This window comes from Mizuhopecten yessoensis, unplaced genomic scaffold, assembly GCF_002113885.1.
Source record: "Mizuhopecten yessoensis strain PY_sf001 unplaced genomic scaffold, ASM211388v2 scaffold3645, whole genome shotgun sequence".
In the NCBI taxonomy this organism is placed as follows: domain Eukaryota; kingdom Metazoa; phylum Mollusca; class Bivalvia; order Pectinida; family Pectinidae; genus Mizuhopecten; species Mizuhopecten yessoensis.
In genome coordinates, this window is record NW_018405148.1 from 333,096 (window position 1) to 356,274 (window position 23,179).

At 33.7% G+C, this 23,179-nt stretch overlaps 1 protein-coding gene across 7 annotated transcripts; it reads right to left on the minus strand.

Moving 5' to 3' along the window:
• Nucleotides 1–5,271: 5,271 nt before the first annotated feature.
• Nucleotides 5,272–23,077, minus strand: LOC110447891 (intraflagellar transport protein 81 homolog). 7 transcript variants are annotated; one of them, XM_021493860.1, is made up of 15 exons: nucleotides 22,995–23,057; nucleotides 20,253–20,417; nucleotides 19,595–19,606; nucleotides 18,418–18,509; nucleotides 15,660–15,692; nucleotides 13,981–14,161; nucleotides 12,855–13,010; nucleotides 12,026–12,385; nucleotides 11,253–11,348; nucleotides 10,463–10,609; nucleotides 9,949–10,098; nucleotides 9,397–9,615; nucleotides 8,187–8,273; nucleotides 6,425–6,582; nucleotides 5,272–5,764 (listed from the first exon to the last, which is right to left on the minus strand). In XM_021493860.1, the coding sequence occupies exons 2-15, from the start codon at nucleotides 20,394–20,396 to the stop codon at nucleotides 5,518–5,520; spliced, it is 2,082 nt and encodes a 693-aa protein (XP_021349535.1). In that variant the 5' UTR covers nucleotides 20,397–20,417; nucleotides 22,995–23,057; the 3' UTR covers nucleotides 5,272–5,517. The 7 variants fall into 7 exon arrangements, with proteins under 7 accessions (XP_021349535.1, XP_021349534.1, XP_021349537.1 ...); XM_021493859.1 differs by having other exon boundaries at nucleotides 5,439–5,764; nucleotides 23,022–23,077; XM_021493862.1 differs by lacking the exon at nucleotides 15,660–15,692 and adding an exon at nucleotides 17,710–17,715 and having other exon boundaries at nucleotides 5,439–5,764.
• Between the last annotated feature and the right edge of the window lie 102 nt (nucleotides 23,078–23,179).

Genomic DNA, 23,179 nt, shown 5'->3' on the forward strand with positions numbered 1-23,179 from the left:
TTTGTTCACCAGACGCTCGCAAACATGAAAAATCCAAAGCTTGTATCCTAAATCTTATATGAAGGGAAACTTGACATATCAGGCTATATATAAATATTTATAAATATGCAGCAATAAAACGCGAGACTGTTTTAAGCGACAATTCATCGTCGACTTAAGCGTAAAATGCTGTCTAAGTTACGTTAGAATCTCTTAACTCTTGTAATAGTTTCAAACGAAACTTGATAGGATATCAATAATGACTTCATACCAGAGATATAAAACGTACGAGAAACTAAGAGTGTGTTTTATCTGTCTAATTCTCTTCTCGACAGATGGTTGGACAATCAAACACTGATCTCATTTATTTTCATTTCTCATGACACTGACACCATTTTATAAAAGAACTTATTTTATGATTGTAAATGTTTTTTTTCTGAAACCACTATAAGGTGTTTAGCACTTGTGCCAATATTGATCACACAGATTTGTTAGATGTACTACGTTATATAACGTTAGAGACTTTGCTGAAAGGATTTTAAATGTCATAAAGGTGGAAATATACACTGTTATTAGAATCAAAACGAATAAATAATGTCCTTTCCTGCTCAAAAAAAGTTGATTCCTCTTCTTGTATGATACAACCCTCCATAGCAACGTTTGTTAAAACGTTCGATCTCTTACCCAACTTCACGAACGTGACCGTGCAATAAACGAAAAAAGACCTTACGTCATGAAATAGCTAGGGGGAATTCCGATACCGACACGCATAAGCTGCCTAGGTGATGAGAATAAACCAACAATGAATTAGGGCAATATTTTACGAGATCTTTGTGAAACGAGGCATGCTAAGTTTCGCTGACACGCAGCGGGGTTGTTTTGGCCAAAAAACTTTTTATAGACATAAACAGTCTTTTGCAACGCTCTGCACGCGATATTGGGCTTGTTTATGTAAGAAAACAAGGTGAAGTTTGTTTCTTTTCTACATATTGATATACTGTACGTTAAAAAATCGTGTATTATCCATTAACACACTAGGAATTCAAATTGCCATTTCAAGTTAGTATTGCAGAAAATACCACACCAAAACATTGTCTGTATCATTTAATTGAAGATGGTGGTAATGATGAAATGGTTAAATTCATTCTCTCTTTGTTTAAACTTAAGTAATTACATTAATACCCAAAGTTTCAACAAATTTGGTGTTCGTCGTGAAAAATAAACACGCTCTAATTTCAGCAAAACCTAATGATTATATATATATAGGATCTTACATGAGTTTCCATTTCATATGAAATTGATGAAACNTAATTTCAGCAAAACCTAATGATTATATATATATAGGATCTTACATTAGTTTCCATTTCATGTGAGATTTATGAAATGAGTCTAAGAATTTTTCAACATAGCGAGCCTCTGGTGAGCTTAAATGAAAAATTCGTGACAAGTTTCATAAACTTTATATGAAATGAAAACGAGCGTAAGATCCTTTTTATCACACATGTAAAAACAAGAATTTTCATACAACAGTGAAATGTAAAAAGCCGCCATTTTGACTCAAGTGCGTAAGCCTGTGACGTCATGTACTTGTCCTAGGCGTGACGTTACAATTAAAACAATTAAAAATTACAACCAATCATAGGCTGATAGGTCATATTACATTGGATATTACGCAAAATAATATGACATGGGTATATTCACTGGATAACACACTGTGTATTATGTGATAAATATATATAAACAAAATATTTAAAAGTGATTTTAGCTAAACCCAATGATTGTATAATATTCAAAGGTGATTTTTTCGTGTAAATATATATGTTTTACATGGAACTTTTCCATTGTCCCATATGTAAAATGGTATATCAGCAGAACAACTCTTAAACATGAGCACACAGATATATACATGTAACACTTCTTTGGTAAAATCAACTCCTGCACAGCTATCTCCAAGTCTCAACATGGGCTGCAATACGCGTTTTGCATCCATTAGTGAATTCCATCAACGCACTCTTTAAACATATTTCAACACAGTTACGAGTTTGGCAAAATGACTTAAACCAACGATATACTCAAACACGTACCTGTCACAGGAACTGGACACTTCAGCATTGTTAAAGGGAGCTACTTGCTGCTATAAACTGGCATTAACATACCGTACCTATACAGGTATTGATAACGTTCATAAAGTATCTATCGCTTTTGTTACTTCATATAATAAATTCCATTCCATTAGGACATATACATTATTGGAATCATTACATTCTTAGTGCTTTCATACATTTGCATAAAAATCCAACACACTGATAGTTAATTTTTCATTTTTATTCTAACATGTGTTGTTTTATGAATGAAAAATGGTAGTAAGGCAATATCAATGTATAATCTTGTTGTAAAACGTGTGTTGACTTTTTCCAATAAGAGGAAACGTAAAATGCTGCCATATTTTTTACAGAATAATAAGACATAAATATACCATGGAAAAACTGAAATTGCAGTACGTAAACAAAGAGATAATGCCAAGGTTTAAACAGATTATAACTACAGTTGGAAATAGTACTAACGTGTAACAGGTTGTTATGGTTATGTTCTTTTATTCGTTAGGTATACCTCATCACAAACATTTGAAATGTCCTCTATAATAAACTATAATGCAACCTTGTATTTTCGATCATACTAATATCTCATTAGTAAACATGTATTTGGGCTGCGGTATAAAAATTCAATCATTTTCTATAAGTGTATTACATTGCAATGTAGCAGCTGTTGCATATATTGCCACACGTGTCTTTCTAAGAAGGTGTGCACGCGGAGCTTGCACATTCAGCGTTTTTCGGAAGTGGTTTGAATGCCATTTAAGATTGGGCAAAAACCTTCATTATGAAAATGAATGAGTTACTAATGAGATGATGTAGTGTGGTTCAGTGGCAGTCATGCTGATGACAATTATGTTAACAGGATATCGATGGTGGTAAAATTGAGGGTGCTGCTGATGTGCTGAGCTTATATAATGACTGCGCAGATGATGACATTTATTGTGCAGACTGGTGACACCGAGTTGATAATGAAATTATACTGTTATTAATCGAGTTGATAATGAAATTATAATTGTTATTAAACGAGTTGATAATGAAAATATACTGTTATCAATCGAGTTGATAATGAAAATATACTGTTATCAATCGAGTTGATAATGAAAATATACTGTTATCAATCGAGTTGATAATGAAAATATACTGTTATCAATCGAGTTGATAATGAAAATATACTGTTATTAATCGAGTTGATAATGAAAATATACTGTTATCAATCGAGTTGATAATGAAAATATACTGTTATCAATCGAGTTGATAATGAAAATATACTGTTATCAATCGAGTTGATAATGAAAATATACTGTTATCAATCGAGTTGATAATGAAAATATACTGTTATCAATCGAGTTGATAATGAAAATATACTGTTATCAATCGAGTTGATAATGAAAATATACTGTTATCAATCGAGTTGATAATGAAAATATACTGTTATTAATCGAGTTGATAATGAAAATATACTGTTATCAATCGAGTTGATAATGAAATTATACTGTTATCAATCGAGTTGATAATGAAAATATACTGTTATTAATCGAGTTGATATTGATACGAATAGCACTGATTACATCTATTGTGAGGTGTGCTGTTGGTGACGCTCATTGTATGGATAATGACAATGACGATGACGATGATGAAAATGATGATGACGACGACAACGACGACGATGGTAATGTAATAGATTAGTGAAGTAAGCGTAAAAATGTGCGTAAGAGTGTGAAAATGATTTTACCTGTTTGATATCTATATGACGAAAATATTTAGAAAAATATTTCAATTTATTGTAAACACTCCTGTTGGCCCGCGATGGGTCTTCATTTGGGAGGGAACTGGAACTACCCAGAGAAAACCCATGTGGTGGGGAGTGTGACCCCGAACCGTTTCATGTCCGATAGGGTGTCGAACCCTGGCCACCTTGGTGAAAGGCGAGCGCGTAATCCACTGCGCTACCTGACTAGCCGAACCAATACCAACCCGACCTTATACCACATGGAAGAAAATTATGAACAGGACTTCGTGTGTTCTGCCTCTTTAAACAGTATAGATCTACTATTGTATGTATTACCCTTTAGGAATGTCAAGTTTTAAGATTTATTGTGCTGCCTCGGTGAACACTTTTTTTTCATTGTAGATGAAAGCCTGAAAACTTGGTGAATCTTTTTACAGTATTATGCAGGATCTACACATTTTGACCTCTGTAACAATAGATGTATATGAGGAGAAAAATGGAAGTTCCAGCCCCTTCCTTCCATGATTAACTTAAATACACTTTTCAAACAAACTGCTAAAAGTGCAATATGAAGCCAGAGTTGAAAATGAAAGGTTTATTTTAAGCTTTCAACTTATGTAAAATTTATAGAACTATTCATCAGAAGTTAAAGGAAATCAAGCTCATGAACCATAATTGAGAACTGCTCAAGTATGTATTTTTCATAAATGATAATCTGGCAGTGGAACACACACAAGTTGATACATGTTGTCAACAGTTAGCCACTTACTCGGTCTGAAGACAGCTAATCGTTACCAAAACCAATAACGGAATAGTCGGACATTTTACTCCATGGAGAGTCCCATGTTTACCTGGTTTATAACTACGAAATATCTATCAGTGAGACCAAAATCAGATTTTTTGGTGATGATAACAGTGTTCAGACTGACATGTCTGTGTTGGATTTTGTACTCATTGGTCAGGAATGAAAAAGAAATGCCGACAACATCATAAAAAGCTTGAACAGACTTTTTGAAATGGAGCCTGAATGCAAAACTGTGAAATACCATCTTTGCGAGATAATACTTGCTTTCAAAAGCAAGATTTAAAATAATCACAAAAGTACACAATTGGATGATATATCATTGGAACAATTAGTTAAGAGGTGCAATCATCAGTGAATTAGTTTTTCCATAGAATTATGCTTCTCAAGAACAATGTATTCGAGTAGAAATAACTTTCATCTTATCTCACTTTATTGTTGTCCATAAAATATATTCATCCTGGTTACATGTATTTCCCGCAATTAGTTCTCGAGAGCTTGATCAACGCAAGTGAACAATCGTACTAATTAATGTGTATTGCATTTTGAATAAAACATTTGTTGAACATACAATGTGTTGACAAGACAGGGTTCTATTCAAAAAAAGGATGAACTTGATACATTTGTTTTTAATACAGTATATATAAAACAATGAACACAAAAAAAACATATATACAGTTTATTTGGACGGAAAAGTTGACAAAACAATCTTGGAATGTTCCTGTAGTAATAAGTATAATCATCAATACATTATAAACTCAATGCACTACATCTGTTGAATTTAAGTCAGTCAAATGAACAGGAAAAAACTCCATGCTTTTTAGAAGTAAAATTTCTACACTCCGTATTTCACCGTTTGATATTGAAAATACAACAGCTATCAATAGAATTTTATGATGCAAATGTCACTTTCACATTACGAGTCTATCCTCTTCCAGCATAGCTGGTGGTGCCTCCCCGTACCCAACACCAGCAGACCCAGCAAAGCCACCAGTCTGATCAAAACATCGCTGTTTACATTCCATCAGGCGCTGGACATCTTTCCACATCTTCATCTGTCGCATACTGGGAACCTGGCTCTCTCTGACACTTTTCTGCTGTTCCCGTAATCCTTTGCCTAGATTTTCCTGTTCTTGAATCTTTCTTTGGAATATATCTCTGTAATTTAAAATGGTTAAATGAGCAAAGAATAAAAATTGGAATCATAACTGTTTAATTATACTTAGCAGAAGTGAGTTCTCATTCTTCATATCTAGGCATCATTTAAGACATTTTGTTATCGTTTATTCTCATGATCTTTCATTTTTAAAAAGTCCAAATTCATCGATTCTATGAAATTTAAAATTTATATACAATGATTGTGGTTTCCTTAATGCAAAAGCCTGATTCATGGAAGGGAGATAACTTGGTCATTTTACAGTGAAAAATCATTCAACATTTGAGCTGTAATAGCTTTACCCTTTAAATTCATTATATTTTCTTCTTAAATACTTTCTCATCTACATTTATATGGCAGTCATATCTGTTTAGACAAATAAAAAAACATGTAACATTATTTCAGTACTCAGACAGTTACATATATATATGTATAACTAAGTACCGATGCCTCATTGCCCTAAGCAAGTGCTTTGAATTCTTTTTACAATGCAGCTGTCTAGCTTGATCTCAGATAATCTTAAAAAACATCCTTGATAATTTGGTTGTGTAACAAAACACAAACATTAAAAAACATCAAACACTAGATCCAGAAACTTGAACACAAAGGAGACATTAAATCTAGGTCTAAGCATCTAATCATATGTTCCAATGTGTCCATACCTGAATGTCTTTTTCCTGGCATAGGGGTCGGCGGATGTGTAGGCCTTCATTTCCTCTGCAACCTTCTGTTGCTGAATTTCTAACATGTTTATCATACAGTTTAGATAGTGGTATCGACCCTCGTCTTGTGTCACCTCCTCCCGGTACGCACGCACTTCCTGAAAATGAATAAGTAGCTTGTTTTAGTTCTAATTGGTCTCATTTTTCTCAACTGTCGATGAACTTAAACGTTTTTGTCCAACATAACAATAATCAAAGACAGGGATATATATTTTTGAAATAGACAAAATTTTAGGGAAGAAGTATTGTTTTTTCAAATTGTTTTTCTCTGTCGGGACAGAATAATTCAGATTGCGATTTTTTATTGCTCATGACATTTTAAACTTAATTTATGATACAAATGCCAAAAAGGGTTTATATAAAAAGCAATAAAACCTATCATACAGTGCAGAAAAGTTTGTTTAAAGATGTTTAAAGATCCCAGTCCCACTTTTATTTTTATTATTTCTCCAGCAACATAGGCTTTATGGCCTACCAAAACCATAGCCATGCCGGAAAAAGGCAGTAAACAAATATTTAGTTACAGTCTCTGGCAGTGGTACGGGGATCCTTAAAGCAAATTTAAGAATATAAAGGGAGATAACACATGAATTTCATTTTAACATTACAAATATTGCATTATTTGACAATGTGTTAGTGTGTTCTGACAGTATAAACAAAACTGTGCAGTGTGTATCTGCCTCAAAATTTACAAACTTGACTTTTATCATTCTAATTCCACATGATGTCTGATTATGATGTTAAGTTTTAATAATACTGAAATCTGCTCCTGTGAATTTTTAATGATCATTCTCCTTACAGATAGCCTGCTGCCAACACAACTAAGTAAACACTGGATGCATGTGTAGCAGGAAAATTAGTGAAATACATCATAGAAATCATTTGACAATTACCAATTCATATTTATGAAAAAACTTTTAATATTGGTAGTCTGTATGAAACAAAACAAAAATGAACAAGGCATCACAAGTGATACAAATCCCCTTGTATTTACACATTGTGACATATGCAAGAGGTAATGAAGCCGCTAGAGCAATGACAAAGTTTTTTCTAAAAATAGTAAAAGTGACCTTGACCTTTAACGCAGTAACCTGAAACCAAACTTGTTCTAGATATTGCCATACCAAACACTTTTATCAAGTTTCATGAAATTTCGTCGAGGAATGAAGTCTTTAGAGCGATGACAAAGTTTTTCTAAAAATAGTAACAGTGACCTTGACCTTAAACTCAGTAATCTAAAAAGCAAACTTGTTCTAGATATTGCCATACCAAACACTTTTATCAAGTTTCATGAAATTTCGTCGAGGAATGAAGTCGGTATAGCGATGACAAAGTTTTTCTAAAAATAGTAACAGTGACCTTGACCTTAAACTCAGTAATCTAAAAAACAAACTTGTTCTAGATATTGCCTTACCAAACACTTGTATCAAGTTTCATGAAATTGCATAGAGGAATGAAGTCGATCACTAGAGTGATGACCAAGTTTTTCAAAAAACATTAACAGAAACCTTGACCTTTCATGCAGTAATCTGAAATATGTACGTAAGTACGAGCGGAATCCTATATCCTCTCATACTTTAGTAGGGATACAAAAAAACAGATATACAAGATATGGATTTCAGTTTAAAAAATCAAATCCTTCTTGAGATCACATTCTACATAAAATCCATTTGTAAACCCCATACATTCCACATCCACTGACCTGCTCTAGTTTGGACATGTTACTCTCTAGGCCTGCTGCTGCTGTGTCGTATGCCTGTTTCTTTTCTTCATGCCTGCCGGTTAGTTCCTAACACATAAAAACAAACATGTTACCTTAAATACTGTGATTAAAGCCAAACATCAAAATATACATCGTAGGACTGCCTGACCTTCAGGTACCTGAGACACTACTTCAACAGTGATGGAGGTTTACAAGGCCAGATACTTTTGACAGGCGCAGTGTTACAGTCGCGTCGCTGTCGGCAAAATCATATCAGATAGAAAAAAGGCCGACCAGCACCCTCTTATGTTATAGGAGTACCCCTGACACTACAATAGTATTGAGGGTTTTTTCATTGCCAACAAGTACACAAACAAATAAACAAATGACCTTTTACCACATAATAGGATTGTCATGTTTATAACTAGGATGTTTGTGACCTAATTCTGTTCATTTTCATCTAATTTTTATAACATAAGATTGATTGTAAAGCCTTTTAACATTTAACATTTGTCATCATGTATCTTGCTACAAGCAAAGTCACTACTATTTATTACATGATTTTGTATATAGCGGATATTTTAGGGTATCTTCTGGAATTACAAATATATTTCACGAGTGTGGCTAATATTTCGATATTTTTCATGAATGTGCAGCAGAAGAGAAAAATATCAAAATATTAGCCACACGAGTGAAATATATTTGTTATTACTAAAGACACCATTAAATTTTCTATTTACTACATTTTTAAAGCATAAAACATGAAAAATGTAATGCGTTAAAAAAGGGTGGGAATCAGAAGCGCAATAATTAGCGCCATATTCTTATGACGTCACGCTTGACAACAAGGCGGCACGCCATTTTGAATGGGATACTAAACGCAATTCCAACGTTTTCTGCTATTTTCTGGTATGATTGCTTATAAAATGTTATTAATTGTATATTTATGTAAATACTTAAGTGTGTGTACCAAACATTTACCATAACAACCACTTATTCTACCGTCGCTTCATTCAAATCTGAATATAAAAACCGTTGCCTTTGAATGCAGCGAATAGAAGATACAGTTATTATTGGTCAATACCGAAAAGCGATATTTTCACACTGTGAAAATATAACTTTTGACATTTGTCAAAGTGTGAAAAATATCAGTTTTATCAAGTAAATAGAATTCGATATTTCACTGGCAAAAATGTAATAAATGAGTTACCTGTGACTTCTGTCTCATAGGACGCAGTTCTTTTATAATGGGTGCTAGTGCCGTTTTCTTCTCGGCAATCCTCCGGGTCAGCCTCTGTACCATGTCAGAGATGTCCTCCAGAGTCTTCCCTTTACGATCGTCCAAACCACTCTTTACACTAGACACCTTCTCTAGCTCATCTTGTGTCTGACGATAACCAGCAACGCCCTTTTTGTTCTCGACTAACTCCTGTCAAATTGAACACAAAATTCACATTTTATCAAATTTTAAGACTAAGTATTGTTCTGGTGATCATTTATAAAGGATAATCAGTTGACGATGAGTGAGTTCATACCAATCACTGTTTACAGGGAAATTTTAGCAACAGTTTAGCTTTCGCCTTTTTTCCCTCCACAATAAGAAATATTGATTTTGGCTACTTTATTTATTGTTAAAGGTTGAGTATCCCTTTGTAAAGTATAAGCGTATGTTACGTATAATGGCATATGCTCCGTTACAAGAGGACAACTTCGTCTCAACAAAGTTAACGTTCCTATACTTTGTGACCTTAACGAGACTAACCAGCTGTTGGTTGATGTTCTCGTCTCTGTTACGTAGAATTTCCTCTGTACGTGACAATACCCCGTATTCGGCTCTTAGCTCTGCAATCTCCTGTCTCTTCTTCTTATAAATTGTGCTCTTGCTTCTCAACTTGTTTACATATCTCTTGAACTGAAAACAAAATAAATATAAAACTGTACAGTTATTGACATCATTACAATACAGTTATTTTTTAAATCCTTCTTTTGTGATATCAATTTTTATAATATGCTTACCTTAACCCTTTCACCACTGTAGACCATAATGGACTCATCCATACCAACGCATGGTAGATTCTACTAAAGTTACATAGGGGTGAAAGGGTTAAATGAAATTCAATTCAGTATTCCATTATCTATCAGTTGCATATATAGCAGAGTAATGCGACAGTAACGTATCGAATAAATCATAAAGCAAATTAAAGCATTTGACTGATGATTGAAAAACAATTTCTCCCTATTTCAGAATAATTCACCTCCAGAGTAAAAATACTTACATCTTCGCCTTTTAACACCTCTCCTCCGCCAGATTCTTTCACCACTTCACGTTTCTGATCCATCTCCTGCATACAGCGGCTGTAATCCTCCCGAATCTCCCGGTACATGGTCACAGCAGCCTCTTTCTTGTGAGCAATAATGGCTGCCTGTATGGGAGAGAAGTAGTGTATCATCAAATCACAGAACAAAATAAAATGGTGACATAACGGGACAGGACAGGACAAGCATGAAATAACACTATATGTCTCCAATGAAATGACAGGGATATTACAATCTTATTTGTATGCCAACAGCACTCTTACCACTTTCCTTTCCACGAGTCTCTGTACATATATCTACCAATTAACATGTTCTATTAGCCACATTTCTCTGTACACATATCTACCAATTAACATTTTCTATTAGCCACATTTCTCTGACACATATCTACCAATTAACATGTTCTATTAGCCACATTTCTCTGTACACATATCTACCAATTAACATGTTCTATTAGCCACTTTTCTCTGTACACATATCTTCCAATTAACATGTTCTATTAGCCACATTTCGCTGTACACATATCTACCAATTAACATGTTCTATAAGCCACTTTTCATAAACGTTTTGTTTTTGAAGTGTAAATGTTACATCAACTCCAAAATACACTGACCTGCATCTATTCTACACCCAAATATACAAAATGATGAAACATTCACCTTATATTTACATATATGTGGGGAGTAACAAATGCAATGTGCTATATCATATAAGAAAAGATTATTTTTTAATTATAAACAAGTTACATACCTGTTGTTTGAATAGTGAAGATTTATCATCTGTTGGGTCCCCAGTTCTCATTCTCTTCTCAATCAGCTGATTTATTTCAGAGTTCAACTCTTGAATCTACAAGGACAAGAAAAACGGACATTAACATTAAAAAGCTCATTGCCAGATAAAATTTCAATTCACATCAGTCATGGGATTTTTTCTCAATTTTTCTCTTTTCTGAAAAAAGAATTGCTCATTATGGTACTTTTCTGGAATAGGTTGGTAAATGAAATTTGAGTTATTGTGGGTAGAGATTAGAATTTTGAACTCATTACTAATCAATCTGCAAATTGCTGTAAGCAAACACTGAATCAATCATTTTGAAGATAGTATATGCATTTTTAAAACAACTTGATTCTTGCTTTTCCCTAATTAATTACACTGACTCTTAATATTCAAGTTGACAATCATGACAAAACTATTTCATCATATGAATAACTATGAATTGAACTATTTTGAGAATGACAACATTTTTCTTGGTGTTTTGCTTTTTTTGCAAGTTCAACATCCGTAATTGGAACATAGTCATTATAAGTGTATGTAAGCACCGAAGGGTTTTCATGGGCACTATGGATGGCACCTGGACAAAGGCACATTGAATGAAGCCTGCTAGGGCTTCTTGTTAGATTTGTCTTTCTCCATTTGGTATTTATAATCACATATGAATGCCTAATGAAAGCAGTTCAACACTTATGTTTACCATGTTTGGAATGTATCATCTCATAATTGGCCTCGAGATGTTAACTACACACCTGTCCTAACAGTCGATCTAGGTCTGACTGTCCCATCGCCGGTTCTGCCACCACTTTCTGCAAGTCCTGAAGTGTTTTCTTGCGCGCCAGTAGGTCCTTGGGAAGCCTCTCTGTGACGATGTACTTATTGGTCCTGGTCTCCTCCTCTAGTCTCTGTAGTAGGCTCTGAGGGGTGGCCCCCACGCCTGCCTGACGGGTGTCATGAAGCTGCTGTTGTAACCGCCGTATCTTTTGCTCCTCATGCTGTATCAGTGTAGACTGTTCTTGGCGTTGCTCTGCTAGTTTCTTTTCTCTGTCTCTCTCCATGCGGAGATTTCTAGCCACATTCATCATGGTTTGAGAGTTAGGATGAGACTCAACCTGCAAACACAAACATAATGTATTAATGTAATTTAAATTTCAATAATGTTTACATCCTTTTCAGGATTTTCAATGAAAAAATGTATGTTTCAGATATTTATCTATGTAGTATTTTACAGATAAAAACAAATTAGATGCAAACCAGATATTTTAAAGTATGTGCAAAATACATTATGTCTTACTTTTGAATTCATGAAAAAAATTCTATTAAAAGATTTTTAATTCAGCTTGCTAAAATCAGTCTTAAATCACAATTGAAAATATATCAAACAACCTTTTTTTCAGATCATATGTATATATATGTATTAAAAATGTACCACATAGATGAAATATCACATTCATTTGATCTATATATTACAGTGCAAGGTCATATTAACTACAAAACACAGAGGTTATATGAAAATACGTTTTAGAATTTGTATTTTTTAAACTATGCAGATTTGTATTATTTGAAATCCTAACAACAGACCTTTCTCTTGAGACGTTCTATCCTCTTGTTCAGCTGTTCTTTTTCATCCTCCATGTTAGAAATATCTTTTCTGATTTCCGCCGTGTTGTAGCCAGAATTCTTGAGATTGTCAGACTGTTTGTGCAGATCTTTGAATTGTTCCATCAACTCTTCATACTAAATACCAAACAAGTTAATAAAAAATAATTAACATTATACAAAAAAGTACATCATTATTTTAATAAAAAATAGCACATGAACATGTTCCTACATCATAATATAATTTTCACTAATTTTACCATTGTTTTATATATAACAGATCCTCATTCTACACAATTTTCCTTTTGGAGAAAACATCAGGTCAAGGAAATTTAAAGAGACCAAGTTTAATCCAATTATTTCGACAGTTCCCTAACTTGTAGACAGTTTCGTAAATGCATCAGACAATTGATATCAGACCTGCATTTTTAATACTTATATATAAAATAGTCCATCAACAATGAATCAAAATACCATATTACACTACAGTCTTCTGCCATCTTAAAGGTTAAGAGTGATTTTTTCTGCTCTATGATTCATACATTTCTATATTTATCGTTGAATTCTCCTCTGTCTATTTTGTCCTATAAATCAAAATTGTGTCATAAATAAATAATGGTCTCCATATTTCTCTCGCTTCCATTTTTCAAAATTTTCCAGTAAGCAGTTTTCAAGACATGACAACTGCATTTTGGTTGCAGAAACAATTTTGTAGTCTCAGAGTTTGGTATTGATTTTCAATGAATAACCCATCATCTCTTATAAACTGCAAAAGAAAGTGCTGAAAATATTGAGAGAGAAATAAATGAATGATCTTTATACTGCAAATTTCCTTTTCAATAGTATATATCTAATTGACATCAGGAAAATTCATTAAAAAATGTAGAAACGCTTGTAAACTTGTAAGTTTGTATATCCTCCGCGCTGAGCCCCGTTTTACCTGGAAATACAGTTCGGGTTTTACCTGGGAATACAGTTCAGGTTTTTCCTGGGAATACAGTTCGGGTTTTACCTGGGAATACAGTTCGGGTTTTACCCGAGAATACAGTTCAGGTTTTACCTGGGAATACAGTTCGGGTTTTACCTGGGAATACAGTTCGGGTTTTACCTGGGAATACAGTTCGGGTATCTGATCCTCCTGCATGATTTCGGCTGGAACATCAATTTTGAAAAGAAAGTGGGCCAGATATGCCCTCTTTTTCAGCTCTGGAATTCTTCGGAACAGCCATTCCAGAATCGGATAAATCACAAACTTGTCTCCCTGAACTATTCCAGAACGAAATGCAGACCTATGATTTTAAAACAATTTTAAGGGGTTAGAACAACTTCAAACAATAATCTTAGTTTAAGTAGTCTAGATTCCTAATATATAAATCAACTGATTTTCCGAGGTTTTTTCCCTATAAATCAAATTACAAATTGCAACATCTATCAAACCTATCTAGTCGTCAATGTTTAAGTATTAAATACGGCTTAACACTTTACATCTGGTATAATCCTCCTCTTTCACAAATTAAAGTTAATTGAAGTACAATTACTACCTGGCAACATAAACATTTTTTAAAAATATTAACTAAATTTACAGGATGACATATACCATTATCATTATTCATATAATATTTAACACTAAAGTGCTGCAAGAAAAGTGCAATTGATTTGTTAAAATGTATTCAGTGTTTCTCTTCACATTACTTAATTGAATGGAAGTAAGAAATGTAAAAGCAGTAGACAGCACTAAGTGACCTCGAGTGTACATTCGTGAGGCATGTATATATGTGTCATGTACATTTAGGAGGGCCCCAAGGCCATGCATGTTGTAATTTGTTCGAATTCACAGTCAGCTTATTGGTGGCGATTCAGAGCTTATTACCGGGTAAATATTTTTGTACAGTCAGCTTATTGGTGGCGCTTCAGAGCTTATTACCGGGTTAATATTTTTGTACAGTCAGCTTATTGGTGGCGCTTCAGAGCTTATTACCGGGTAAATACTTTTGTACAGTCAGCTTATTGGTGGCGCTTCAGAGCTTATTACCGGGTAAATACTATTGTACAGTAAACTTATTGGTGGCGCTTCAGAGCAGCCTGTTTCTTCTTGTCAATTATGGTAAGAAAACTCAAAAATTAAATAAAAAAGAATCGCCACAGGCAATTTACATAAAGACAGTTTGCAGTGGAACTTTGAAATCAATACCATATAAATAAAAAAGGACTTATTTAGCAGACTACAATTTTTGTGTATCATATGAAATTTTAACAGATTAGCATATTGATGAGTAAACTTATTGGTGGCGCTTCAGAGCAGCCTGTTTCTTCTTGTCAATTATGGTAAGAAAACTCAAAAATTAAATAAAAAAGAATCGCCACAGGCAATTTACATAAAGACAGTTTGCAGTGGAACTTTGAAATCAATACCATATAAATAAAAAAGGACTTATTTAGCAGACTACAATTTTTGTGTATCATATGAAATTTTAACAGATTAGCATATTGATGAGTTGGCATAATCACAATATATATGCAATAAAAACTTCAATTAGCATTATCATAATATCGCAATATTTAAAGTGCAAAATTAAATATTCATTGTATACATATTTAGATACCTTTAACTTTGAACAATGTTTATTTTCTTAATGCATGATTACTACTTCCAAATTTGTTCTGACATCTCCTGTTATCAAACTTCCACTGTAGGAATGTTCAAACAAAACAAAACTGTAACAAAATGTAACATAATCTCTCAAAACTTTCCCTCGTTGAATCCTAAACAAAACATTGCATACTTACCGCAAAGCCATTCTCTCTTCCATATCATTGTGTCTTAATTAGAGAAATAGCCAAACTCTTCAAAGTAACGTCACAATACTAGTACACTGATTAAGGCTAGTGCTGTTAGTTTGTAAGCAGTAAACAATATGTTCGACACTAAAGACAAGGCATGCAGAAATTTACAGTCACGCCACACAGGCAGTTTTGAATCATATACATATAAAATGTACTGAAAAATACTTAATTTATGACTTCTTTAAAAGCTATATAATTTGTTCCTGTATGAAATCTTCAAACATCACTCCTATACATATACGGCCAAACAAAACCTCAATTGCATACCTGGAATCTGGTACACGGGGAAAAAATCATTTTCTGGGTTTTTTTTCTCTCTTTTCTTATGTACACAGCATTATACATATACATTCTATGAAAATACTAGTTTCAGATCTTCCCCTTTCATATTGACCCTTGACTATCACAGTCTTGCAAGACAAGACTAACTTTCACTTCTGGCGTGTATGTAACTTTCGACATTGAATTATACAGCACTAAGACTCAACACCCTAAATGTCAAGCTTGATTTAAGTATAGCGTTACAGGGCTATTGTATAGGACTATCACACACAACTATCTACTTCTGTTAGGTAAGTGTCCTGGTCAAGCACAACAATGACATTAAACACAGTTACAAGCCATCAATAATGTGTTAGACAACCACTGATACAAATTGATCTACATGTACTTCTGTTAGGTAAGTGTCCTGGCCAAGCACAACAATGACATTAAACTCAGTTACAAGCCATCAATAAGGTGTTAGCTATAGACAACCACTGATACATATTGATCTACATGTACTACCGTTAGGTAAGTGTCCTGGTTAAGCACAACAATGACATTAAACCCAGTTACAAGCCATCAATAATGTGTTAGCCAACCACTGATACAAATTGATCTACATGTATTACGGCAGCTGGTAGGTAAGTGTCCTGGTCAAGCACCACAATGAAATTAAACACAGTTACAAGCCATCAATAATGTGTTAGACGACCACTGATACAAATTGATCTACGTGTACTTCTGTTAGGTAAGTTTCCTGGTCAAGCTCAATATCAACAACAGCGATATTAACACAATATAACACAGCTATTATAATTAGCACCCACCACACAACTATCTACAGTGCAAGCCATCAATAAGGTGTTAGCTATAGACAACCCCTGATACAAATTGATCTACATGTACTACTGGTAGGTGAGTGTCCTGGTCAAGCTCAATATCAACAACTGTGATATTAACACAATATAACACAGCTATTATAATTAGCACCCACCACACAACTATCTACAGTGCAAGCCATCAATAAGGTGTTAGCTATAAACAACCACTGATACAAATTGATCTACACGTACTACTCTTAGGTGAGTGTGCTGGTCAAGCACAACAATGAAATTAAACACAGTTACAAGCCATCAGTAAGGTGTTAGCTATAGACAACCACTGATACATATTGATCTACATGTACTACTGTTAGGTAAATGTCCTGGTCAAGCACAACAATGACATTAAACTCAGTTACAAGCCATCAATAATGTGTTAGACAACCACTGATACAAAGTGATCTACATGTACTACTGTTAGGTAAGGGTCCTGGTCAAGCTCAATATCAACAACAGCGATATTAACACAATATAACACAGCTGTTATAATTAGCACCCACCACACAACTATCTACAGTGCAAGCCATCAATAAGGTGTTAGCTATAGACAACCCCTGATACAAATTGATCTACATGTACTCCTGTTAGGTAAGTGTCCTGGCCAAGCACAACAATGACATTAAACTCAGTTACAAGCCATCAATAAGGTGTTAGCTATAGACAACCACTGATACATATTGATCTACATGTACTACGGTTAGGTAAGTGTCCTGGTCAAGCTCAATATCAACAACAGTGATATTAACACAATATAACACAGCTGTTATAATTAGCACCCACCACACAACTATCTACAGTGCAACAGGTAAAGCATTTTTAACACCATGGAATGGTATTTTGGTACTTACACATCTCTGTAACATTAACATAAACAGTCAGTATTAGTGATACATACAACTATTCAAACAAAAACAAAGAGTTTGACTTAAAAGTTTTAAAACTAAAATGCAAATTCACAAAGTTTAAAATATATCAGGTTTTTAACAAGATCTAACTGCAAGTTTGAAATGTGATTAATGAATTTCTTGCTGAAATCTATAAGCAATTCCTGTTTTGTAATCTATCCTTTGGGCTATTGCATTGGCAGCTATTTTCTGTCTAGCCTCTTTCCTAGAATCTGATACTTATGCCAATGTAAATAAAGGTTTTCATAACTTGATTTGAAAGTTTTCTTTTTAATTGTTTTTTTTCAGAGTTCAAATATTCTAAATATCTTTTTTGTTAGAAATATAAGGTTTTAAAATTTGGTGTAAATAAGCCCTCTTGCCAAAGTTTACGGCTAATAGTAGGTTATTAAATACTGACCCTAAGTAGGGTGTAGGATTATTATCGAGTAATGAAGCAGCATTTGTTGGCATTTCTTCTAAAATGGAGTCGATGAGAGTATGCTTATTGCAAGACGTAGGTTTATTTACGGATAAATACTGTATTCACATAAATGATTGTGCCTTTCGGAGTTATGGGTCAGAAAAAATTTCAGTTTCAACGGTTCAAATTGAGTTCTGAAGAAACAGGCATTTTGTAGAAAATCCGAGACATGTTTTACTGATACTTACTCTGTTGGAGGTTTGTACTTCAGCACTCTCAGCATGTGGAATATACGGATGGCTGTTTGGTCTGAGCTCTCTTCTCGAATGTCAATTTGTTGCTAAAAATATTCATAAGAAGGTGAAAGTTAAATTAACATTTTAATTATAATTAACTCCCCATTACAGACACTCACTAGCTTACACCCTTCATAATTTACCTTGTAAAAAGGAAGAAATATTCTATAAATGTAAATGTGCATAACTTTAGCTATACATAGAAAAAAAATTCTTCTTTTTCTTTTAAGTGAATTTAGAAATTATTGCCAGCCCCCCACCTGTGTTTGCATCACAACACATTTTCTAATAATCAGCTACCCCTAATTTTTCACTTTCTGGTGTATTGTCATAACTATGCTGTGAGGTAAATAATAAATAATTAAATTCCAGGTACTTGATAATCATCAAAGACACAAATTTGCAAAAAGGAAATCAGATCTTCACCTTTAACAGAAGTAGGCTGCAGGCCTAAGAAACAATCCAAAATGTTCATGGCTATCTAATTGGTATAACGTACAATGTATTTCCAACCATCCACTACAGGTTTAGTTAAATTAATATAGGACATAATTTTAATAACATCATATATATATTCATAACCAGAAGATAGTCTAATGTCTACCGAGTACCAGTATTGCTAAATAGTTCACATTGCGTACACAAGACACTGAGGTGATTAAACTCAACAGAAGTACCAAAATGAAACCAAACTGGTTTCACTGCAGAAAAAAAGAGTAAACTTTAACAACAATAAAAAGATATTAAGATTTATATGTTGCATGCATACCATGTAGATGTTCAAATTACCAACCAAATGAAAAGAAGAGAAAACAACTCAATCCGGGAGATATTAAGTCTTAATGTTTTGGACAAACTTTTCTAAATTCTATGAATACATACATATAAATTAACAATTTCCATCTCAGATTGTGTTTTTACAGAAATCAATCATTGTGTAGACTTTAATCTGTTTGAGCAACATACTTAAGGTTATAATCAACAGCTGTGAAATTTTTCTATTTTTAAAAGGAATCATTCAAAGTTAGTACAGAACATCAAAATTTCAATAATCAAATAAAAATAACATCATCTGGAATACAGATAATATCAACTTTAATTATATAATAAATGAATGGAATAATGTTACCAAATCCATTTCCTGAAAGAAAATTAATTAAATTCAATACATTTAACATGTAATCAAAATAAAATATGTCCTGACAATACTTGCTTGTCTACATGTACCTATATTCGTCAAACTTTCAACTTTTCAATTATCACAAAATGAAATTCATTGAATATATTTTGGGAATTAATACATTTCCTTTGCCTTGAAAATAATGCTTTAAATTGACCAAATTTTGTGTAATACAATAGCTATGATTTAGAGGGGGAAAAGAAATTGCAGATGTTACTAAACATGCTTGATACAAATTATCTAAACAAGTGATTATTTGTGTCCTCATTTTTATACCTAGCTACGAAACGCTAAAATGTCAACTGGTGTTATAGATTTACAAATGTTACTGATTGGTGCAGATGTTTGCTGTGATGAACATACAGAAGAAAATACAAATGTGACCATTCACCAACATTTATATACGGTACTATTTACAGAATACACTATATCATCAAAGTATAGGAATCAATATATTATTTTAGTAAATGATCACACAGTCCTAATCAAATATTCCCTGTCGTAAATTAGGCTACTGTTTCTCTCTGGAGCCAGCCAAACATCTTCTTTGTCTTACCCATTCAACTACTGGGGGTATGTAATTCAATAGTGAGGTGGAAATACAAACCTTTGGATCAACGACTGCCAAAACATCATTGAGAACTTGTAAAAGTTGAATTTGTTCCAAGGAATCAAAAGATATCAAATTATACTTCTTGTTGAATGGCTCCTTTGCTAATTCTTGGACAACGAACTTCAGCTGTTCACTCATTTTGCCAATGAGGAAAAACCCCTGAAATAATGACCAGAAAAAAATACAAGTAAGAATCAAAATGTAATTTAACAACAATCAATTACCAGGTATCCAAGGCTGCTGTTTGTTTACCATCTAAGTATTTCTCAATACTGCATTTAATAAATACCATAATGACTCATCTTAAATAACATAATCTTAATATACCATGGAACAGCTGGTTTGCCAAACTGCTGTTTCTGTGCATGATTATATAGCAACATATTATAATTATATAATAGTACCCACTTTCTATTATTTAATTATCTATAACACAAATTAAAATTTCAATACTTTCCAAGCCATATAATCAACAGACTCATGTAAACATACTTAATGCATACTTTTCCCCTTCACTTTTATAATAAGTAACTCATCTTTCAAACAGACTGACCAAAATTGTCTGTAACAGGAAAAGAAAAAACGCAATGGCTAGACTTGGATGTGAACTTGTATCCGCAAAACTCTAGAAGACATCCAAACCAATTTAGAAGATGCAATTACCGGTACCTAGGCCTGGTCACCAGTGAGACCCAGACCAGTTTTGATTTATATATATATATATTTCACCCTACTTTAACAAGTCTTCAACCCAGAAGGGACACCAGACCCAACACTATCTTCTGTGGGTTCATTTGGTTGGGCGCCAAATTAACAGGAATGGAAAAATGGAACAACTAGACAGGGAAAAAGACATTGGCAAACTCTTCATATTCATATATTTCAGATGAGTTCATTTCTACAAAAAAGGTCATCAACTAGTTGCTGTCCCATCCAATATCTTTGGTAAACCAAAACATCTTCTCCTACAGAAAATTACCGACAATAAATATGATAATTCCTATGAATATTTTTTTCTGTATATGCACCGTTATCAAACGGAATTCTCTACCTGATTCTATCGTCTCAGCAAAAAACGTGGAGGATTTTTTTATCACCCATTTCAGTAAACACACACAAAACTTTGCTGTAACAAAATTGTGGTTTTACCAATGAAATAAGTTGTTCTCAATCACTTTTATTAAACCAGTGTATGACATAGAAACGTCAATGATGAAGACTTGTTATTGTAAAGTAGAAGCCAATTAGGCCAGCCTCTACAGGGATCTTTTACCCGAAGTTCTATTCGCACCATAGGTCGTTTCAGTCCTTACATGTAAATCAAATTCGCACAAGGTTGTTTTAAATATCTTTTTTTTATAATTATTAAGTTACCGCTCTATCACAACCTAGCTCGTAGGTCTCAAAGCGACTCACAATTTATTATCCGTGGTTATAGGGCCTTTGCAACCAGCCAATATCTTTCTGAACTCCCTGGAGAGCATACAGCGGGTGCTGCCATTTTGGCATACACAGCTAGCATTCAACAATATTCTAGTACTGCCCAACCACATACTTATTACAGCTGAGTAGACTGGAACAAGCGGAGTAAAGTATCTTGCTTAAAGATACAACATACATATAATGCCGTGCCATGACTTGAACCTGCAACCCTTCGGTCACAAGCTCGGCATACACATCCTACCATTAGACTACTGTGCTGTCGGAAGAATTTCATGTTTAAGCTAAGGAGGCTGCAGGACCCAAATAAGATCAGTACCCAAATCAGATTACTCTTTACAAAAATAATTAATAATCAATAATTGTGTCAACAGTTATGTTATTACAATAAAAAATTTGCTTAAATTATATATTTTTAAGTTCAAATAGCATCAGAAGACGTATTTCCAACTCAAAATCTAGTTTTTTTTAAATGGCGCACGAGAGAACCATGAATTTTGTTTTGTTTAAAATCTGTATGTCATACACTGCTAGATTCCAATTAAGGTAATATTGCGGAGGGTGAGAGAGCACATATGTAATTAATCGCCGAGAGAAATGTTCATTTAAAGTGAAAAATATAGCAAAATTCAAGCTGTCCCTTATCTGTTTTGGATACTGACATTGCAAAAAGAACGGAAACACTAATTGGTGACGTCAGAGGGTTCTTTAAATATTTCGATATTCTTCTTCTATTGCAACAATAAAATAATATAATTCATTCTCTGAATTTTCAATGAATGAAGAGTATGATAGTTTGGTGATCCATTTTGGGTACTGTCGCATTACATGTATTTACAGATCTTGTTGACCATGTAAGGACTGGGGGTATAGCCTACTGTAAAAACAAATAAAAAGCGAAACAACCAAGCGCGAAACGACCCGGACGAACAGGATTTAGGGCGAAACGACCCGACACCCTGCAATGTAGTATTTATATGTGAACTGAAGATAGTGATTGTAACGTCTATTTAGTACATTCTTGGTGAGAGATAATGGACATGTTCAGTGATAAAGAGTGGTATATTTCAGTAAACATGACACAATACAATCAATTTTATGATACGGTAGAAAACTTTCGCTGTTTCAGTTTTTGACAGTTTTGGTTACTGGTGACGCTCTTCTGTTGTCAAGCATGTTAATTTCGCCGTTAAAATAACAAAAACTAAATTGTGGCGAAGCAAAACGATATGAGTTCCATTTTCCGTCTTTTGAATCTTTGCTGTTAATTAACGGCAGTCTAAAACTTTATCTCACCTATGTAATCAACCTGTTTATCTTTACCTATTTCGACTTCAGCAAGAATTCCAGTGCCCGGATATTGTAAGGAACACTTCCGGTACTCTCTACAACGGTGCAATTAAAAATGAAATACAAGATTGTGTGTTCTCAATTGTGACAATTGTGATTCATAAATTATTTTTTAAATAAATCCTTTCTCA